Below are 23395 nucleotides of genomic sequence, written 5' to 3' on the forward strand. Positions count from 1 at the left end.
TCGCGTATTAGCGTTCTTTAACTGTTTTGAATTACGTTCTATTGGACATTTGAGTAGTAGAAGATAACTACTGTGAGATATTGTAATACTGCATGATAATTTGAGAAAATTTAAGCATTTTTGTTCATTTTTCATCGGACTTGTGCATTCATTTCATAACAAACTCGTACGCACGCAACAATATGATGAACTGAGAAAAGAAAAAGAAGAAAAAAAGGGGGGCAACACTTAACACTATATTGGGAATTCTAAACACATGCTGCCTTTAAATAATTTTTAATTCTGCTGGTGAATTTTATGTGACAAAATTGTGAAGAAATTGATGTTTAGTAAACTGTAAGTTTAGTAAGTAATGTTTGTAATCATGTTTAGGAAGTTGAAAAAGAAAGTAATAATAATAAAAATACATTGTTCAGAAGGTATAGTGGTTAGGAGAGCTGACTGTAATACCAAAGAGCCTAGGTTCGAATCCCAGATAAGTCACAGTTGTCTTTTCCTTCATAGGAGGTAAAGTTAACCCACCTATTAGGTGCCTCCATAATAAAGTGACCACCACTTCTGGCCGTAGTAAGCAGTAAAAGCCTAAAAATAGCCACTACCTGCCATTAAAAATAATAATAATAATAATTAAAAAGACAAACAAATGTTGTGTAAGTCATTTTACTAAGAAAACTGAATATTAATATGACGAACAGAAAAAAGACTGAAAAAAAATATTGGTAACCCTCAATATTGTATAGGGAATTCTAAACATAAGCAGTGTTTAATAATAAAAGTTAAAAAGAGAAAGTTGTGTTAGCGGAAGTGAGTCCAAGATCTAATTGGTGAACTGCAAGCTTATCAAGGTCATTAAAAACTTTAACAAACACTCTACCCTGACGTTAAAATCTTAATCCTTTCAGATTTTCTTTTTTGCTGAAACTTTATAATTTCAGGTTAAAATGCTTGGGAAGAGGTAGTGATGTTTTAGGTTTAGAAACATGACTACATGAAGATGTTAATGCTAGTCTGTTACTCAGGGTAGATTAGCAAATTTCACTGCATAAATGTTTTAAGTAGTGAATGTTTTTGAAATTACTGAATAAAATTTAAACAATGTTTTATTTAATGCTTTTTTTTCTTAAAAGATCTCTTTTCCATATTTTAAAATATTATTTACTAAATATTTTAGAAAAGTTGGAGTAATTTATTTATTCACTCATTTATTTTTACTTTGTCATTATTTTAGAATTTTATTAATACTATAATCAGTAATAGTAAATGTATTGCACTTTTACATGAGTATTTTTCGCAGACTTCAAAAGTATATGGTAAATCCATTATGCAGATTGATAATCTATTTACAGTCATTTGCAAGCCCCCCCCCCAAAAAAACTGCTATGAAAATACCATTTTACAAAATATTCATTTTTAGCTTTTTATTGCACAAAAATGTAGCCTAATAATTAAAACATAGAAAAACAGAAGAGGAAAAAATTTCATATTCTTTGAATTTAAAAACAAATGTTTTTCATAAATTATAGATTTTAGCTTATGTTTTCCTTCTCTCTGCAGTTTAGAATTTAATTTTTTTAATCCTAAAATTAATTTTAAACCTTTTTTATATACTTGTTGCATAAACTTGTGTATTAAATTTAACTAGTATTCATCTTAGCATAATTATTTCATAAAATCAGGAATATAATTTGAACTGCTAGCGCTCTGGAGTAGAAAACAATCTCATTAAATATATAAGCAGAAGTGGCGCATTTTGTGAATGTGAGTGAAAAAATAACCAGTGAAACTTTTAAGTTTCATAATAGCAGCAAAAACTAAATTTTATGAAAATACAGTTACATGTGTATAATTCGATGCGCAATCTAAGCAAAATTCCTAAATATTCTGCTTTTGTGAAATTTAGCAGCACTGCGCAATATCAGAAGCATTTTGGCATTATTTGTATCTGTTTGGCGCAGCATGAAGCGCTATTTAGACGCAGTGTGGAACAATTCGTGACGTCTTCGCCCGCGGAATTAAGTCTCTCCGCTTCAAAGTGCAAGCGAACGCCGTATAAATATGATCGAAATAACGGATACCGTTATACACCATAGTTGGCAATTTATGCCTGTGATTTGGCGCGATACTTTCTCCTCCGTAAATCTCGGAAGAAACAAAATTTGGAAATGAACATACATGATAAAAACGTTTTATCTGAGTTGAACACAGATTAGGAAATCAGAAGTACTTGACGAGAATCAAGTGGAAAATATATAATTTTTTTTTAACAGGAAAGAAATGAGTACGGTAGAATTACTGACAATCAGTTAGTTATATTAGGTATGCAATAAAGTACTGTGAATTACTTTGCGTTAATGAAAATTTTAGCAACAATTCTTTATAAGAAACACCTTTGTAACCGAGGAAAGTTTCCTCATAAAAAGGTGAATGAAAGATTTATTATTTCGCCTTTTGTAAAGATATAAAGAAAAGAAAAAATAAGCTGTACCTTTTTTTATTATTATTTATTATTATTTGTCCCTTACATAACGTTTGCCATCTCAGTGATATGATCGGATGGTGAGGAGAGCGTGATGAGTGCGGAAAATGTGATTTTATGCTTCTCCTAGAAGTTATTTTCTGTATATTTTAGAATTCTTTAATCTAATGAATAATTTAATGGATGGCAGACGAATGCATGTTTCTGTTTAAAATCAACATTGAGAAATTACTGATAGCTATAGACGTTACCCACGTTTTCCATCTCAATGATATGATCGGACGGTGAGAAGAACGTGATGAGTGCAGAAAATGAGTTTTTATACTCCTCCGTAGAAGGTATTTTTCTATATATTTCAAAATCCGCTAATCTAATTAATAACGTAATGGATGATAGGCGAGCGCACGTTCTTCTTGAGAATCAATATTGAGAAAGTACTGAAAGCTGCGTCGCAATACGACGTTACCCACAATTGCGGTTACGGACACATTTTTGTGACGTTTTAAGTTGCTTTGAATCTTTAAATGAGTCATGATTTAATTGCATTGACTTTTCATGATAAGCATGGAAAGTGCTTTCCGAATGCCTTAATTCGCTTCTTCTCCGTTTATTTTCTTTTTCTAGCTCATGCAGTTTAAGTTGATCTTCGAGGATATAAAAGGAGTCATTCATGAATCATCCAAATGTTTCTGTTTGACTTTCGAACGTAAGTATGATGGTCATCTATTGCGAAAAATGGCGATAGCATTCGAAGATAATTTTATTTACAAGGGAATGCTTCGAAGATAATTTTATTTACAAGGGAATGCTTTTTCAGTCTGTGTCAAGCTGGCTATTTTTTAAAGTTTCAGCATATACTTAAACAAAATTATATGTATATTTTTTTCGCTTTTGAACTCATGTTTTTAGAATTTATTATCCATACTCAGCATCCTCACGCTTTTTCCTCTTCAAGTTAATCTGTGTCCATCCACTGTAAAATTACATTAGTACCTTTTATGATTGCGTAATTTTTCATTTATTGAAGAATCATCATTCCCGGGTTTCGTGAAATGATGTTATGCGCATCCAGTTACTCAATAAATGCGGCGATAATCGCGTTGTTACATTTGTTAGGAGGATCGCTATGATCCTGATACTCTGGGCAATCTGTGTGCATCCAGTGCAGAAATTATATTTCTGTGGTTCATAATTAAGTTTATAAGTATTTTAATATATAAGTAAACAAAATTACATTTTATTTTAGGTAGCATTTTATTGAATAATGTTGAATTATTTAAATTTAGTTATTTTCATGATTCATTTAAATATTAAACTCAAATTGATATGCAAATCAAAACCTAACAATATTCCCATGCCTATATGTATTAATGAAGAAGTTTTCATTTTTTTCTTGCTTCATATCAATCTGAAAGTAATTAACTTTTATATTCTTTTGCCTCTGATTTTAAAACTTTTAAATTGGAAGTTTCACATTTCAATCAAAATATGTTGTCAAAAAAGGCTAGCTGTTGAGCTTCAGCAATAACTATTGGAATATATGGTAAATGTAAAATGAGTAGAAGGCCCTCATTAGGAGGCAGATTATGTACTCTATTTGAAATTATTTCCCCATTCATATGTCCTTCAAATTGTTCCCAATTGGAATCTTAATACCTTAAATTTCCATTTCCCAAATCAATTTATAAAAAATACAAAATTAAATAAATTAGAGAAGCAGGTATGATATATTGGAACACATATTCCCTAATATTAAAGGATTTTCTCTTGCACTTTCATATAAATATACACCCCTCCTTCAAAAAAAAAAAAAAATAAATAAATAAATGTACACACACGCACTCTTCTTTTCTTTTTTGTTTAATTATTAGATATCCTAGTGTAAACGGAAAACATCTGCCATCTGCTTATTTTACTTTAGTGTGAATAAATTTATCTTCAGAGGCGGGTGAGGGAGTGGATAATCTAAGAAAATTAAGTAATTGAAATACCAGATTAAATTTTCTAGATTTAAAATATGGTCCCATTTTAAATTTCTGCATATGGATTTTAATGAAACAAAAAATAATGGGGTATAAAATTCAAAAATACTTTGCAGGTATTGAGAAGGCAAAGCAATCTGAAATGGATTTTAAGAGAGAATAGTCTTTTTAGTGATTTAGATGGAGAAATTGCTTCAAGTATAATTGTCAGTTAAAATATTTTACAAAACTCGGCTCATGGGCCAAAAGAATTGTGTAATGTGATTTAATAAAAATATATATTATATACATATTTAATTGCATTTTTAGTAATTTAATACATAATTAGCATACAATATTTTTGGAATTATAAAAGATAACTTTTCATTTTAAAAAATGAATGTGAGTATGATGAGTACATTTTGTATCTCGAAGGTACTACATATGTATCATGTTAGTAAATAGTTTGTATATTTTTCTAAGAATTATAAGTTTGTAGTACAAAGGTGGCCAAAATATACTGCATAAAGTATCTTAAAACATTCTGAATTTACCTTGGGTATTCTGCATTTATTTATTTGTTAGTTTGTTTATTTATTTATTTATTTATTTATTTATTTATTATTATTATTATTATTTTTTTTTTTTTTTTTTTTTTTTTTTTTTTTTAAGAATGTAATGAAACTTGCTAATCCCAATGAAATACAGTGACAAGATTTCATTCAAACCTTCCTCGTGGATTTTTGAAGTTATTTTCTAGATGGTTGTTACATATCTCTATCTTTCTCTGTGGTTGTTATGCAGTTTTTCTTATTTAGATGTATTATAATGAAGGGAAGCATTGAACAATTTCCAACTGTGTTTTAATGTAACTGAATTATTTCATGTAGTTACATATAAAAGTTCTTTTGTTGTCTGTATAAAAAAATGCAATGTTAAGTGTTTAATTTTTCAGTTTTGGTATATTTCTTGCAATATTTCAGATTTTAGTCAAATGTGTGGAACAGCTTTAGCAAATTTGATGCAACAGTGTTTATCTGATGGCCAGCCACGCAAAATGTTCTCAAAAGATAAAGTAATATTGACTCTCTAATTTCTGAATGTGTTAAAAATTTATATTTGCTTTTTAAGCTATTTCAGTAATTATTATGAAGCTATTTTGCATTATATTAGTTGATTATTATACATTATATTAAAAAACAGTATTTTCTAAAATATTGATATTCAAATTTTAGAATATTAAGTCATTTTATTAGTTCAAATTTTAGAATATTATCTTCAGATTGCAAGGAATATTTTATTTCCTTATAATTTTAAATGTTAAAATACTTTGTATTATTGTTAATTAATTCATAATCCTAATGAAGAAGTATATTTAAAAAAAAATATTTTTATACTTTCTAAAATGTAAACAAGCTATCATTAGAATAGAAGAGAAACATGCCAATGTGACAATCAAAATCGCAATAACAAACTTGTGTTTTGCGTACATTTATTAAAACGCTCAATTGATTTTGAGGGCAGCTACAGTAGAAAAGGTACTAGAAAATTTTCTAGTAATTTCGTTCTCCTGATGAGGAAGGACCTGTAGCTGCCCTTGAAATCAATTGAGCGTTTTAATAAATGTACATGAAATACATGTTATTACAAAGCTATCATTAGCCAAATGTTCTGCTGATAATTGAATGAGGCATTATAAAAAGATCCTGTTATTCCTCAAGCATTTCAGGAATGCATGGCATGGAATAACTGCTGGTGGAAGCGTGAATTTATGTTTTGAGTTTGTTTTGGGTTTAGATTAGATGATCAAGGGGAATATTTGAGTGTGGTTAACTTATCAGAATGTCTTAGATAGCTGGTTGCTATTTAGAGTGATGTAAATGTGTATTGTTAAAGGTGGCAGTATTATGGGAAAGAAATTCTTTCTTTCTTTTTTTTTTTTAATGATCTAGATGTTTAGCTTGAACTAACATAGAAGTTTTTATGAGATTTCAAGGAATCTCATACTAATGCTACTATGTCATTTTCATTTGCAGTATTTATTCTAGTTTGGCAAAATGGATTCCTATCATTCTATAGTCTGTGCCAGGTGTGTGTATCAGCTTAATTATGTTCAGAATAGGTGATAAGCTCTGAGTTCTTATTTGTTCTTCTGTGATAAGGTTTCATTAGCTGGAGTAATTTCCAGTCATATGCTTTTTTAAAACAGCCTGCTTTCACCTTCGAAAATCATTGGTATGTTTACAGTCTTGTTTCTGTTTGATATGATTCTTCAGTTGTTACTGAAATCTGTCAGTCTTCTGTATGATGTCTATATTATCCAATTTCTATAATTATTTTTAGTAGATTAAAACTCACACATTTTTTGTCATTATCAGTTGTATCCCAACACATTAATTATATGATGCTGTTGATTTACATAATGCTACTAAAGTATGTATAATAAATTTATATTTTACTTTAGAATAGATATACAGAGCATAAATTTTATGTTTTTTTTTTTTTTTTTTTTTTTTGTATGGTGGGAACAGTAATGTAGTTGTTTGGGCAATTGGGGTTTGCAAACTTCATATTCCTTAATTTTCATTTCTTTTATATTTTTAAAATACTTTTGCCATATTTTTAAAATGTTGCAAATGATTGTCTATTCTGTTTTTATAATCAGTGTTATAAAAAAACTATCCATGAAATTAAGACTTAAATGCATCTTTTAGAACTTTAAGATTTTATTTTAAAATATAGAAAATAATTCATGTATTATGTCCCTTTTCTTATCCTTAATTTTACAAGAGTCTGTCATAAATTTAGGAATAACATTTTGCATAGTGTCATCCAGAAAGTTCTATCATTATTCAAATTGAAGCATGCTTTCTTCTAATTATTTTTTTACTGCTGACAAGAGTGACCGTGATTGAAGCATTTGTGTAAATACTGTCTTTTTCTGCTCATGTTGTGTAATTCTAGCATGTGTTGTGCCATAAAGTTTTTTTCAGGTGCTATGATAAGAATGGAGAATCCAAATGGACATTTTCCCATATTATGCTCTTTTATTTTAAAAAAGGAAAAAAAGTCTAAAATAAATTGTTCGTAAAGTTTGCCCTTTGTGTAGTGTTGTTTCCAATGACACAGTTTGGAGGTGATTTGAGACATTTAAATGCAAATTTTAGTCTTGAGGATGATGCCTGCTCTGGACTATCATCATCTTAAACGAGAACCTATTAAAAGAATTTATCATTGTAAATCCACATTATACAGTTCAGAAACTGTTGGACAAACTATCCAGAAAGTATGGTGCATGGTCATTTGAAGAAAACTGAGTATGCAAGCTACTACAATGTATGGCACCCCATACTTTAGTAAAGCAACCCATGCATTCTTGAATTTTAGCATGGGATTCTTCATTATTGAAACAAAATAAAAAAGTTCCTTTTTAAAACACTCCATTACTGAAGATGAGAATAGGCATAATGCTATAATGTTACATGAAAAACATCATGAGTGAGCCCACTTAACCTTCTTTTGTAACAAATACTGAAAGAGGGACTGCATTCCAAAAAAGTAATGCTATGTGTATGGCAGGACTTAAAAAGAATTACATATTATGAATTGTTGCCACCAAATCAGACAATAAATTTAGAAAAATACTCTTCCCAAAATTGTAGTTTTAAAAGCAGAAATTGAAGCAAAGCACCCAGAACGAGGTGTTGTCTTTCATCATGACAGTTCTCAGCCTCACATTTCGATAAGTGATGGCAAAGACTGAGTATGGCTGGGATGTTTTGCTTCACCCTCATATTCAGCAGAGCTTGTCTACTTGGAGTTTCATTCCTTCAGGTCACTTTAAAGTTCTCTGAATGACCTGGTGTACACTTCTTTGATTTTGTCTCTCCACATGTGCAACATATATATATATATATATATACGTAGGTCAGTTTTCCTTAAAAAGTCCTCCATAAAGGCATCTCTTCCCTTAGGCAGATACCTGTTGTATACTTTGCCGTAATCAAATAAACCAGATTAAACTACAGAACAAATTTGTGCTTATATGATTCAGTGAATTTTTCTTATGTTTTTGTACTGTTCTATTTGTATTTATCATGAAAAATATGCAGAACTTTCCAGGTGATCCTTATTGTGTTAATTTTGTTATAATTTTTATGTACATGTACTTTTATTCATATATAATTTTTTTCACCCTTGAAAGTTATTTTGCTTTTATTTTATTTCTTCTGATGATTACTAACTTAGATGTGAAATGTGCTCATACTAATTATACTATATTTAAGAGGAAAAGTACGAGCTTTGTAAATTTATTTATTTTCTGTGTTTGCAATCCCAATGTCTTAAAAATGTGTAAAGGCTTAAGTTGCTAACAGCTGCTGTGTATGTTTCATACTTTTAAGTTTACTGGAAACCTTTTTTTCTTCTTGTATTGGAATTTTGTAGGAAGTGATACCATATATTGTGGCAAACTGGGAATATCTGACACCAATGCAAAGGAGAATAAAGCAGACTTGGCACAATACTGTTCATAAAGCTATGGTATGTGTGCTTCCTTTACATCAGCTGTTGGATGCTTTTATTTAAATTAATTAGAATGCTTTGTTTAACCCTAATTCTGCTATCAAAAGTGAGAAGATATGCTTGGATAATTTGCTATGAAATTAACTGTATATGGTATAATGATAGAATACTTACTGTTAAGAATTGTTGAATTCAATATTTATTTATTTCCTCAGGTTAAAGATTCTGATATTTTCCTGTGTGAAGAAAAGAGTTATGATAATGGGTCTGGTACTATGTTTTTTGGACTTGTTAATCAAGCAAGTAATTTTTATATATAAAGATAAAATATTTTATTGCATTGCCTGATTTTAATATATTTCGATTATATACACTTTTAATATTTTTTCAACTAAGATTGTTTAGATGATTGTGATTACATTTCTAATGATTTTATATATATATATATATATATTTATATATATAATTGTTTCATAAGAATAAATTGAGTTTAATTAAAAAAATTACATTTAAATACATATTTAATTAAATATAAATTTAAACAAATTTAAATTTTTAACAAATACGTATAAAAGTAAATTGTATATTAGTTCGAGAATTAAATCTTTTACATGTTTGCATATTTTTAAATTATTTTAAATTATTTTGGCTTTTTTCTTTTTTTAGAATTTAAATTTGCTTTTTTACTTTTTTACTTTTGTACGTATTTGTTAAGAATTTAAATTTGTTTAAATTTATTTATATATATAATCATATATATATATATTTACATTATAATCATATATATATATATATATATATATTAAAGAATAATTTTTATTTTTGGCTGCACCCCCTTTTTTTATTTTTGCACTTTCTGAATTTCAATACTGGATACATTTATTTTTTGTTATGTGTATATATAGACATACACATACATATATACATAAATTAAAAGTACAAAGTTTGGTGCATTTCAGTGTTAAAATGGAGATATATGAATGTCCTTTTGTAAATTGCTATGTTTCAGGAAATATCTCTGTTATTCTTTTTCTTTTTTTAGAAAAAAAGTTTAAAAGGTGCATCACATACTGTATCTGATTTGTTTCTTTTATTGCAGCCTACTTTCATTGAATCAGTTATTGCAGTTACAAATTTGCAACAATAATCTGATCATTTATGATAAAATTATTCCGAAAATTGAAATACAGATTGAAAGTTATGGAGATATTGTTTTCTAAGGATTGTTTTCAGTTCTGCATCAGATTGGCACCTGGAGTGGCTGAATTATTTGAGATAGCCAATTACTGATAGTTTGTCCTTTGTTCAAATTCAAGCAAATAGGCTGTCTGCATGGAGGCTGTATGGGGTTTTTCTGATTTGCAATGGGAAAGCTAGTTCCTCTTAGAAAACTTGTTGAAACCCCCCTAGAAAATCAATTACTCTAGAAAATCAATTACTTTAGATTTTCTAGAGGTATTATTCTGACCTTCATAAAAATCTTTCAGTTCTAATTAATGATCTTAATTCTAATTCATCCTCACCCAGAGCTTTTAAGGAAATTATTTCTTATTGTTTTCAATTTTCATCAATAGATCGCACCAGTAGCTTGATTTCCTTTCTCTCATTCTTATCCCTTTATCTTGTCTTACCATTGTCTTCTCTTTCATCATTTGAATTTCTGCAGCTGAATAAGAAGTTTTACATAACCTTCAAAACTACCCTGTAAATTTATCAATATGCTGATTCTTTTTGCTTAACTCCTCCAATAATGACTGAATAACTTAAGTTTCCAAACTAACTAAATCCTTTGGTTCTTTTTAAAATAAAATAAATTTACATTGTTATACAGTAAAAAGTCGTTAATTCGGACACCCATAATCCGGAATGATCTATAATCCAGACCTCAAAGCTACGTTGCATTGACGCATGCGCGTAAGACCTTTATGGCTGCAAATATGCTCTGCGCGAATACGCTTGCCCAAAATACGTTTACGAGTGCGCGTTTAATGTATAACGGACGGTATAAGCTAAGCTAAAATTATCTAATTATCTATTTCAGTTAATGTTGCAGATTGCGTTGTTCCTTAATCTTCGAATTGGATCCAGCTTATTATTTTTTGCAGACTGTTAGAGCAATTTTATAAAAGTAAGCTTGAACTTTCGATTATGTCAAATAGAATTTCTGATATATATTTATTAATATGTAAAGGATCTACAAAGCGAAAGTATGTTTCGAAGTTCATTAAACAAAAAGTGGAATTGCTACAAAAAATGGATAAAGGCATATCCTTTGTTTATTTAAACTTTAACGTTTGTTTATCTAAACTTTGTTTATCTTTAACCCTACAGCGCACAATGAATTGGAAGTTGATCTGTCAGCACTATCCTTATCTTCAGGGCAGATGTTTTTATTTTATTTGGCTTATAATTCCTTACTAAATGTAGTATTTCATCTCGATGTACTCCGTCTTTGATATGATTTAAATCAAATTCCTCGTCATTATAATTCGCTTCCGATAGCGAAGAAAGTGACAGAGGTTATTGAAAACGAAAAAATTTCGATTGACAAATTAGTCGGAAGACACAGCAGTTATAGGACTTGAACAACGGAACTTTGTAACTGAACAAGCAGTTATGTCTGTTTATAGAATTAAAGAGAATGTATTATCACATAAAAAACAAAGCAACTTGAACAACTTACATTGAAAGAAATGTTTAATAAAGTAAACAAATAAATATTGAGTTTTTTTTTTTTTTTTTTTTTTTGTAAATTTTGATACCCTTTAGATCATAATTGTTCTTTATTTCATAAATTACGGTTTCATATTTTTAATTTTATAATTTCTGCATGCCATCTTACCAGATTTAAACTGATGATCGAGAATCCGGAATTGCCGAAGTCCCGACGAGTCTGGATTAACGACTTTTGACTGTATTGATTTAATTTTATTAACTTTAAAAATGGTTATATTTTTATAGTAACTCTGAAAACACTAGTGTATAAAAAATAAAAAATCTGAAAGAGATTAGATTTTAATAGTTACCTGAAAGAGTTCTTTTAAAGTTTAATATAGCTAATTAGTAGAAAATAACAATAGAGATGACCCATGTGAAATAATGATATGTTTTATAGGATACTAGATGAATATGCATTTAGGCCAAACTTTTCCTTGTGACAATCCTATTTAAAAGAATGGTTTTCTTTATTGACCTCCTTACATTTTTCCCAGTAATATACAACAGACAATATAATCACGATAAAAATATAACTTAAGGATAACAGACTAACAATATGGACAAAATTTTGAAAAAAATATTTAAGATTTTTATTATTTTTTGTATTATTATTATTAATTTTACATAAACAAATTTTCAGAAATAAAAATACAGATTCTAATTGCACAAAAAAATGGTTTTAATTAATGTAATGGCTGCACTTGATGTATTGATGCAGTTTTTTTAATATGTGGCATAAAATTACTTAATTCTTAAAGTCATCTTGTTCAAAAGTATTCAACCTATTTCTCGTTTTCCGTAATAAATTATTGGTTTGACTAAAGCTTCCTTCAACGATGTAAGAAAATGTTGGGTAACAACTTTTATTTTCAGATAGCTTTCTCATATGACTTAAATTCAGCCTATACATGTGTTTTAAATAAGACTGCTTAAATCCTCCTTCAGTGCAGGAAATTCTTCTCCCATCATATAATATCAAGATAGATGTGTCATAGCTGAGCGGTTCTATAAGCCATGCTTGCATGTTAAATTTTCAAGGTCTTAGAAGGCAGCATGAAAATCTTCTAAATTTTACAAGTGATTGTATGTAACAATATATCTTCTGAGGAAGTTCATAGTTTTTTTTTTTTTTTTTTTTTTTTTTAATTATTTATTTTCTTGTCTGGCGTTTTACTTTTTTATATTTCACATTTTGCATAAATATTTATGTGTTTAAAAATATTATTGGTTTTTAAAATGGATAATTTGTGTATATATTCCCTTACATTTATTTAATATGATTTATTCCTTATTATATGGTACAGGTACAGATCTTTTAAATTCGTTTTTATTTATTTAGGTTGATAAGCAATTCATTAACAGTTTTTCAGTATAATTTTTTTTTTTAATAGGCAATGGGATCTTCATTATACTGATCAATTGCCCATGCATATTCTGCTGTTGACTTCTTGATCATTATTGACTCCCTTTAAAACTCCATTAACCCCTCAAAGGGTCCATAGTGGCCCCTTGATAACTCCTGATTTAAGCTAACGAGAATGTTATAGATATTCTATATATTTGAAAATGAACAAATATATAACATAATTCTATAAACATATTTAATGTTTTAATCAGATATGTCATGAATTAAATGCATTTTTATTTAATTAAATCAGATTAAAAAGCAAAAATAAATTTAAATAAAATTCTAAAGAACTGCATCTATTGCTTTTAAATAGTTTATTTTGTTAATCAATAACAAATTAAATTTAAAAGATAAATATCTGTATTTTGCTAAATGGCAACAAATTTGAATGAAAAGTGAAATAACGCAATTACAGTGGATGACATTCAATTGTGAATCAACACAAAATTATTTTGTGACTAATAGCTCTTTTCGGCTAAGAATTCTGTGAACTTTTTATTTTTCTATATATTGCTTTTACACATTACCAATGTAGAATCATGAGAAATTGGGGGGGGGGGAAGATTCACCACCAAGGAGGAGTTATTCAAATGGGATGAAAATCAGTAGATGTGGTGTACCATGTACAGAAAAACAAGTGATTACAATTTCAAAAAACTGAACGATTTGTTCAAGTTTGTGCTTCATAAATTACGCAAATTAATGACACATTGGTCCACCTCTCGCCATTATGCAAGCAGTTATTCAGTTTGGCATAGAATTGGTGAATGTCCTCCTGCAGGAAGGATACTGTGCCAAGTTCTGTCCAAATAGCACATTTGATCAGCAAAATCCCAAGCTGGTTGGAGGGCATTGCCCATAATGCTTCAAACATTCTCAATGGAGGAGGCCCACCAGCGGCCGAGCGGTAAAGTCGCTGAACACTGGTAGTTCGGTCCGAGGTTCGAATCCCGCGAACGGGCTGGCTGCATGGGCGTTTTCGTGGTTTTTTCCCATGTGTAACGTGTATATGAGCCAGTTTCCCTTAGAAAGTCCTCCACGAAGGCATCCCTCCCCTTAGGCAGATAGCCCTCGAGGCTTTGCCATAATCACACACACACACACATCTCAATGGAGGAGAGATGTAGCGATCTTTTTGGCCAGTTGCGACCTTGCTAGTTTAGATAGTGTTAGGCAAGCACAAAGACGAACAGTAGAAATCATTGCCATGTGTAAAATGTAACCTCAGGATGGTATGATACTAAGGGCAACACAACGAGGCATAGTACATCATCGAGATACCATTGTGCTGTAAGGATGTCACGGATGACAACCAAAACGGTCCTGCTATTAAATGAAATAACACTCCAAACCACCGTTCCTAATTGTTGGGCTATATGGCAAGCGACAGTCAAGTTGGTATCTCACCACTGTCCAGAAAGTTTCCAGATACATCTTTACTGGTCATCAGGGCTCAGTTTGAAGCGCTGAAGACAATTCTACTTCATTTAGTGGCATTCCAGGTTAAATGTGCCCGACATCAAATGCAAGTGAAGGTTCGATGATGTTGAATCTGGGGCTCTGAGTACCACTCTGATTAATTGGTCCTCACGTTCTGATGTCTCTCTGTGCCTGCTTCCTTCTTGATACTGTGTTCGGCCATGATTCACCCATTCCTGCCAACATCATCTAACAGTGGCATCGCTCTTATCCATACGTTGAGAGATTTGCTGATTAAATTAACCAGCTTCTTTGAGCCCAACTACACGTCCTCTCCTCAGCATAACATTTGCGTACCTGTATGCGAGGCATAGTTAATGTCTATCTGAATTCACGCAATGAAATTTGCAAAGAATTTATGACTTAATCAAAATTTCCCCTCTTTAATATCCTGCCAGTTGCACAGTTAAGATGTCACCTATACTTTCATTGGCTGCCAGGCTTTAAAATTTTGCATTTTCCATCGAAACCTATATGCATATCAGTTTATGTCTTAATTTGCATTACTCCTTCTTGGTGTATTGATTTTTTTGCAAATGTATTTAAAGTTGAAGTAAAATTAGGTAGCAAACTTCTGGCAGCACAATGCAATAATCTGTAACTCGTAAATAAAGACCCTGTCATACTAACTAAGAAATTCTCATGTGTTTAGAATCTTGGCTTCTAAATAGCTAAATAACTGAAGTCTAATTTGTCTAAAATGACTTTTTTTCAAAAATTTGAATGTTTGTTCTTAACTTGCTTTTGATCTCAACATGTCTTTAGGAACGGTTGAAATAAATTTTCAACCGTTCCTAGGAAACTTTTACATAGCGATTATTATTTATGTAGCTTGTTAGATTTTTAGCATTGTCAGGATTTAATAATCAAGTGAAACTCGGGCAGAGTTGTTATTTCATTAATGATAACTTTTTACTTCATATATTAACATTAAAGAATTTAAGAAGCTATTTATTTGTGGAAAAATATGAATAAATTTGTATCTTCACTCTTAAATTAGAAATCAGCCTTAATTGAATTTAAATTTGCTTGAGCCTGGTATTTTTATAAAGTGCATCATCTCCAAATTCAGCCACTTACATTATTCTCAAAATGATTCTTATAATTTTTTTTCTTTTGAATACTTGTTACAATAAGTGTATTTCATGCCTTTTTCTGTTCTTTAAAAGCCACAGTCCTCTGGTTAGTATTTAATTCAAAACCACTGTTTTTACTGAAACTGCTTTAGTTTCGATATTAGGATTTAAAAGCATGTAGATGTAGGAATTTTCTGATATTAAACATTGAACTGTTTTTCTGTAAAACGTAAAACTTTCAATATGTGATGCAGGAATATTGTTGAAATTGCTCATTAATTCTAAATTGCCTGATTATGCTGAATTTGTCTGATTAAGAGTAATTCTTTTGATTAATATTACTTTTATAAAGTTCTATTTAAGTAACATTTATGAATGACTACAATTGCAGTTTATTTGTATCTAAAGTTTAGAATATCAGATTCTGCGTTTAAACTGTTCAAAAATGAATTAAGAAAGTTTTTTTTTTTAATTTGTTTTATTTATTTAATTTTACTGTCAACATCTAACATACTTGAAAAGAAAACTCTTTTGCTTACCTTTTCTTCAAGAAATCTACAGGACACTTGTAATTCTTTGCCATTTTATTATTTAGAAAATTTTATTTCTATCTATTTACAGTGTGTTTCTTACAGAAAAACATTGTCTTATTCCTGTTATTGCCATTTCATCTTAAAAATCTGCAAAATGGTATGAAAAACAATAAACGTATGATAAAAAAGCTGTGCGCTCTCATGACCAGCAACTTGCAATTCTAACATCTTCCCCTTCAGTGAACATCAAAAGGACAAGACTAAGCACTACAGTATCTTAAAAACTAAATTTTTTAATGTTCTGAACATTTAAATATTCATAGAATCATTTTGTTCATTTAAATTCACTGCATTCAGTTCATACAATTCAAATCACTTCTAAGGAGTGCGGTAATTGTACAGAATGACGGAGACGATTTCCATTAGCTAAACAGATAATGCAAGCCCTTATCTTTCATTCTTCTTGTGGAACCCTGTACGACTGCCATCTTTCATACTTGGTAGTTTTGCTCTATGTACTAGAACTGCAGATGCCTTCAAAAGATGTATAAACGGTATTACCTCTCTGAATATGCCTTGCATTTCAAGTAAATATTCCTCTTTTCATATTCTTCAAAAACCTTTTAATAATCTTAGCTGATATTTATATTGCTTTGCTAAATTTTCTTTAGTCGAATCTGATGTAAGAATTTTGCCAAATGGCAAAGATGTCTGTCTTCATCCAGCTAGAAAATGACCTGGTGTCAGTGTTTCTGTTCTCTAACTTCATTGTAATCATCAGTCAGTCATCATGAATTTAATATTACCTCAGTTTCAAGTAAATTGTCTCCAACTTTTCAAATTTAAGTGAATCATGAATATTTTCTTGAATATTTTCTTCAACATGATTTGATAGGTCTAACTAACCTATCCTAGAAGTCGCCCCATAAGGCCACATAGAATTTCCACCTTTGTTACCAAAATAATTTTGAACTTTGGTATTCTATAATTTTTGTAAATCCTTATTTTGAAATTTTTTTGCATTATCTCACGATGTTGCTTGACATACTCCTCTTCTTGAAATAAATCTTTTAAAGGACAGAAGAAAATCTTTTGCCATCAGGCTAGACATCAGTTCTAGATGCATCACTTTTGTTACAGTGCATGTATGTAAAGCAGTACAAGTCTTCTCAGTTTTTTTTTTTTTTTTTTTTTGTTGTTTGGAATTAAAAGACCAACAAATCTTTGAAGGAATTTGCTTATATTTGTCTTTTTGTTGGTAATGGAGTAATATCTTGATTTGGTAGCTTAGTTTTAAACCTGTAGCAAATCACACTCTTATATTAATATTACTTTTTATGTGTTGTTGACTATTAGTATCCAAAGTTCTCTCTAACTTGAATTAAGGTTTCAGCTACTCTGGCATGACAACCTTTTGCAGCGATCTTTAATTATTTAATCTGTCAAATGACACTTCTCAGGTAATATTGCAGGGTATGTTAGGTTATAGCTCAAGCCATAATCCTGAAGCCTTCCACTTACTATAACATTTGCATTGACAAGTGGATTTAATGCAAATATTTTCGAATTGTCTATGCTTTTTTTCCAGCTTTAATTTCCTTATTTCCTCTCTAAGTTCTTTTTCTTGAGCTTTCTTCTTGAAACAGAAATCCTCTGCTTCAGTCATCTCTTCAGTCTTAAAAGTTCCAGTTCTGCGTTTTTCATATTATTGATAAATCTGAAAATACAAGCTATTATTCTATATATTTTCTTTATGTCACTGAAGTTCTTGATAGGAAAGAGAGGTTTGCTATTCTCAACAAGACAGTTTACTGTTAAGATTTCTTATTTCTTTCTTTTTCATTTCTCAGGATTTGTTATTTTATAATTTTCATTAAGGATCCTTGGAGATCTGGGCCAAAAGGTGTTTCCTTTAACAAGTCAAGGATGGCCATACCACCACAGGTCATTTTCTGAAAGAATTTCTACTTTCTATCCTCTTGTCAATAAGTCCAAAGAATTTTCACAGCTGGGACAATAATCTCATCAATCTGGATCAGTTTTTCTCTTGAATTTTTAGATATCTATTTTGTACAAATTGTTTCCATTTCATCGGATCACCTTTGACCCAATGTTAGTTTTGGTATCTGCCCACAGATATATCTCCATTTGTAAGTTCTTCAGTGAATGTCAGATAAATGTTATGAACCAAGCTTCTATGACTGCTCCTAAAAGCTTCAGTACGGGTGGCCAGTCTTGCTTTGGACATGACAAATGATGTTTTTATTAGCTCATTTCCATTGCTCATTTCATCTCAAGCATACAACAGGGCCATATTCCTTTTGGCTGCTATCTGTTAAATAATGCAGTTGAATATTTGATAATTATTGAAATGTCTTCAAATTTCAAATTTTTTGATATAGTAATCTTATTTTACTAGTCTATAAATGATTTTTGAAATCCTTAGTCAAGTGGTGCATCTCATTAATATCCGCTATGCCAACATTCTTGCATCATCATTCTAGCTACAACAAGAAAGAGAGACTCAAAACTGATATCCTATATTTGGCCCACAACTTGAAAAATCTTCCATTTTGTTATTTCCTCACTTACATCTTTGACCATTTCATCTCAGATGTGAAATTTCAGTCCATCTGCTACTTAATTCAAAGGTATATCCTAAAACAGTACTATTTGTTCCATCTTTATTAAATATCATATTTTCAGCTGCGTGTAATCGGCAGTTACTGCTCCTCCACTTTCTAATATTAAAACTAATGAGAATTCTAATCTTTTTTTACATCTTCATAAATTTTTGCAGCTTCTTCTTCGTCATTTGTACTGTTAATCAAATCATCTACATAATTTCTTTCTTCAAGAAGCTGATAAATCTTAAAGTATTGTAATTTTCAACTCTTTTGGATGGTGCTGTATAGTTGCTGTTAATAAAAAGGGATTGCAGATTGCTTCAACGCATTGTTCTTAGAATCATCGGTTGCTCCTTTTCCTTTTGCAAATCAAAAGAATCTCGCAGCATTTCTGCTCTCAGGCTTCAACAGAAATTGTAAAATGTAGCTTTAACACATGCATACTATTCTATTTTAATAAAAATTAATTAACAAATGTAATCATTCAGGATTTGAATTTGGCCATGAGTGCAAGCAATAATTTAAAGGTAGTTTGTGATGAGTCTATAACGAATGGCCAATTAATTAAGTGTACCAATTAGGTAAGTTATGAAGCGACAATTAATTGGCCTATGATGCACAATCCTTAACTTCATTGAATCGTGATCTTCTTTCGTTATACTATGGTGTGGTAAAAAATAGATATTTCCGATAGAATTCTTCAAAGCCTTTTCATCTGTTGCTTTATTTAGATAATCATCCATTACTCTTGAATACCTGTCAGAAATTTCAAGATTTTTCTTAAATCTTCTAACTAAACTGCTCAGTCTGTGTAAGGTGATATTATAATTACTGTCTATTTTGATGACATTGTCCTTCCAAGTAATGAAACTTAATTAGGATTGTTTTCAATCATTTCTTCAAATCGCAACATAACTTGTCATTTTCATTTATTTCAGAGTCAGCTATTCTAGTTGCATCTAAATCTCATAACCTTTTTAGAGCTGCACTAGTTTAAAAATTCTGTGCATGTGAAATATTCTCAACTCTATTCATTAACATAATTGCGGAATGAAATGTAAAGACATTATTTAAAGCTTCAGTTCCACTTTGGAGGCAACAAGACACTTTGATAATTTTTTAACCTTCCCAGTGATTATTTTCCAATAAAAATCATTATCAATTAATACTGATATTTTGAGAACTGTGACCTCCTATGTTTGCAGTATCAGCAAGTCTTATCAAATCTTCTTTATAGTAATTATTTCCATTCCTGGCACACCAGTAACAGCTTGGCTAATAGTTTCAAGTGCTTCAGTTATTTTTTAGATTCATCTATAAAAATAACTTTAAAATCTTTTTTAGCCTTCTAACTGTAGGCCCAGTAAAGCCGATGGTGTAAATCTGAAGTTCTTCTTCCCCTATAACATTTAATTTCAGTTATTTTGATAAATCTTTTAGGGTAAAAGATTTATGAGAACTAGAATCGAAAATAATTCTTGCATTTTTTCTTCTATTCTGACTTAAAGCTGTTGTTTATGCAGTTTGTAAAGAAACTTTATTTTCGTTATCTCTTTCCGAAACTGACACCATTAGTGTGTCTGATTTGAAACTCATTTTTATTTTCAAATTTATTTTAGTGCAAAATAGTATTATGCCTTAATGGACATAAATCACTATGTTACAGTCTGAGCTGTAACAGGCTGACATATGAGACTTGCAAAAACATCTGCTAGCTGTTTTTAATTTCTTTTCCTCCTCAATTGGAATTGTGTAGTCTGAAGTGTAATGTTTCAGGGATTAATTTTCCACCTTGCCGCAAAATATGCAATTTCTTCTCGATATATTTGTATTCAACAGAATAACTGCTGGAACAAAATGTTTATTAGTGAAGGCAGTGTGATATTTTTCGCTTTTACTAAGATCTCTTGACTGACATTTATGTTGTTTGTTTCTGGTTTTAAAATCAGAAATTTGGTGATATTTCGAAAAAATTATGCTGTCTGCTCTAAACTTTATTGTTCAGAAATTCGAAAATGTTAGTCACTGTGTTTCTGTGCCAGGGGCTAATGATCGATTAAACTCTAGAAGTAATTCAGTAGGAAGTATTCTCATTAATAGTAGGCATAACAAATAGCTGTAAGAATTCGAAGTTACCTTAAGGAAAGCATGACTTCTAATTTCAATATCTAAACTATTATATATAAATTACATAATGCATTGTTTCAAAAGAATATAGTAAAGTTAAATTAAATTTAAATAATTCCTTTGCACCATTGCTGCAAGGAATAAAATTTGAATTTAACAAACATTCTCTAATTCAAAAGTCAAACAACAAAAATCAGTGTTATATTTTCAAATTTTCACAGGACTACTGTGGAAATTTTAAAATATAACGCTGATTTTTGTTGTTTGACTTCTGAATTAGTATTTCTTTGGTGTGTTATTGTGTCTTAAACATTCTCTATTCGAAAAAGCAAATTTAAAGTCAATTAAATTTTTAATTAAAATTGAATTACAAATAATTGATTAATTATTGCTGCGAACTAATCTACAATTGCTGTGTTGGTATTCTCGACACAGCAATTACAGGACTTGAACAGTAAAACTTTGTAACTGATCAAGAAATTATGTCTGTTTATAGAATTAAAGAGAAAGTATTAGCACAAAAAACGAAGCAACTTAAACAACTTACATTGATAGAAATGTTTGCTAAAGTAAACAAATAAATATTAAGTTTTTTTTTTTTTTTTTTTTTTTTTTTTTTTGTAAATTTTGATACCTTTTAGATCATGACTGCTCTCTATTTCATAAATTACAGTTTCATATTTTTAATTGTATTATTTCTGCATGCCATCTTACGAGATTTAAATTGATGATCTATAATCTGGAAAAAACCCTAATCCAAAATCGAAGTCCCGACGAGTCCAGATTACGGACTTTGTACTGTATTATACATTTATTATTCATACATTTTGATACTTGCACTTGATTTACATATGCTTTTGGAATACATTACATGAAATTTACTGATTTCACTACATGAAAAATTTTGTGTACAGCAATTTGCAATTTGTTTGCTTACAGAAGAATATTTATTCCCCCCTTTTTTTTATCCAAAAAATTCCGCAAAGAACTAAACAATAAACATAAGATGGAAAAGGTGCACCCTGTTCTGGCCAGCAACATGAAAGTGTTTTTTATAACAGTATTTTTTTTAAATGTATAAATTCCTGTTGCTTTCTTTTTTGATTAATTTTATTTAAAATATGTTTTTATTATGTTAAATAATTATGCATTATTTGTTTTTAAAGTCCTGAATGTAATTCTTAGAAATTAATTTTAGGATTTAACAAAAATTGGCCCATCATATGAAAATATGAACAGAGGTCCTCAAAAATTGAATATAGATTCATCCTCTTCTCAGGGTGGTATGTATTTATTAACATGCTTTTTAATTATCATACAGTGGAGCACAGTTTATCTTTCAAGAGACCATTCATAAATGACATATTAAAGGAAGACATATAAATAAAATTTTACCTTATGATGTGAAACATATTGTTGCAGGCGTACGGGTTCGTAATAGATTGAATTCACAATTCCAATAAAAAGTTGATAAAATCTATTCTTATCACAAGAAATATAACAAAATGCTGGATTTTTCCAGATATTCGTACAATATCATGCAATATAATCAGTAGCTATATTTTAAACTACACTCATGTCCATAAATTAAGGATAATTCGGAGTCATGTGGAAATCGAACTCTAAAATAAATGTATCACCTGTAAAATCACTACACACATCTTCAAGAATCATATGCAAATTTCAGGAAGTAACCAGATGACACCGATGGTACGTCACAATGACAAGAGTGTAAGAGAGTGATATATAAGGAATACAGGCAAAGAAGTAAAATTGTTCGCAGGGGGTATATAAGCATTTCAGTGCAATAACCGAATAGTTATGACACAAAGGGACGCATTTGGATGATTTTTTACACGGTAGAATTATTGGCCGTCTGGAATGTGGGCATACCCAACTGGAAGTATCAGACAAATTTGGAATTGCCCAGAGTGTCATTTCCAGGCTTTGGCAACGATTCCAAGATGATGGTAATGTAAGTAGACGTTACAGCACAGGTCGCCTCAGAGTTACAACGCCGAATGAGATTTTTTACGAATTTGGCAGTTACTGCCAAAAGAAACAAGCGGAGCACAGCCTCAGACCTGTCTCTTCAGCCACTAGTACGACAATTTCAAGGCAGACAGTGTACAGACGCTTAGGGCAGATTGGTCTATATGCTCGTAGACCTGTCAGATGCGTTCCACTTACTGCAACTCACAGAATTTTAGTATATTTGAAGCACCTTGGTTTTTGTAACTTTCCTATAAATAAAGGAATCATTTTTTTCCCCCATACCGTCAGTATTTGCGCAAATTAAACAGTAAGGCATTCTCTACTGTACTTAACTCCATGATACTGGTCGCCTTTCACCGCTAGGGAGTTCTTGCAGGCATAAGTTTAAAGACAAGAAAATAGCAGTTTCTTGAACATTAAAAATAACTTTTAATCCATATCCATCAATTTTGGTGGATAAATTCTTGAACT

General features: G+C 30.2%; 1 protein-coding gene across 4 annotated transcripts in view; it reads left to right on the plus strand.

Annotated features, from left to right (window-relative positions):
* ash2 (Set1/Ash2 histone methyltransferase complex subunit ash2) overlaps positions 1-23395 on the plus strand; it is a 129026-nt gene that overhangs the window by 56606 nt on the left and 49025 nt on the right. For all 4 annotated transcript variants that reach the window (XM_085820079.1, XM_085820078.1, XM_035364173.2 and 1 more), the window contains 4 exons: positions 5421-5512; positions 8884-8979; positions 9177-9260; positions 22128-22212. In XM_085820079.1, the coding sequence (XP_085676205.1) occupies positions 5421-5512; positions 8884-8979; positions 9177-9260; positions 22128-22212 (357 nt within the window). The remainder of the gene's footprint in view (positions 1-5420; positions 5513-8883; positions 8980-9176; positions 9261-22127; positions 22213-23395) is intronic.

The sequence above is a fragment of the Stegodyphus dumicola genome, chromosome 7 (genome assembly GCF_044657685.1).
Source record: "Stegodyphus dumicola isolate Sdum_Otavi_A_Nest chromosome 7, ASM4465768v1".
Taxonomy (NCBI): Eukaryota; Metazoa; Arthropoda; class Arachnida; order Araneae; family Eresidae; genus Stegodyphus; species Stegodyphus dumicola.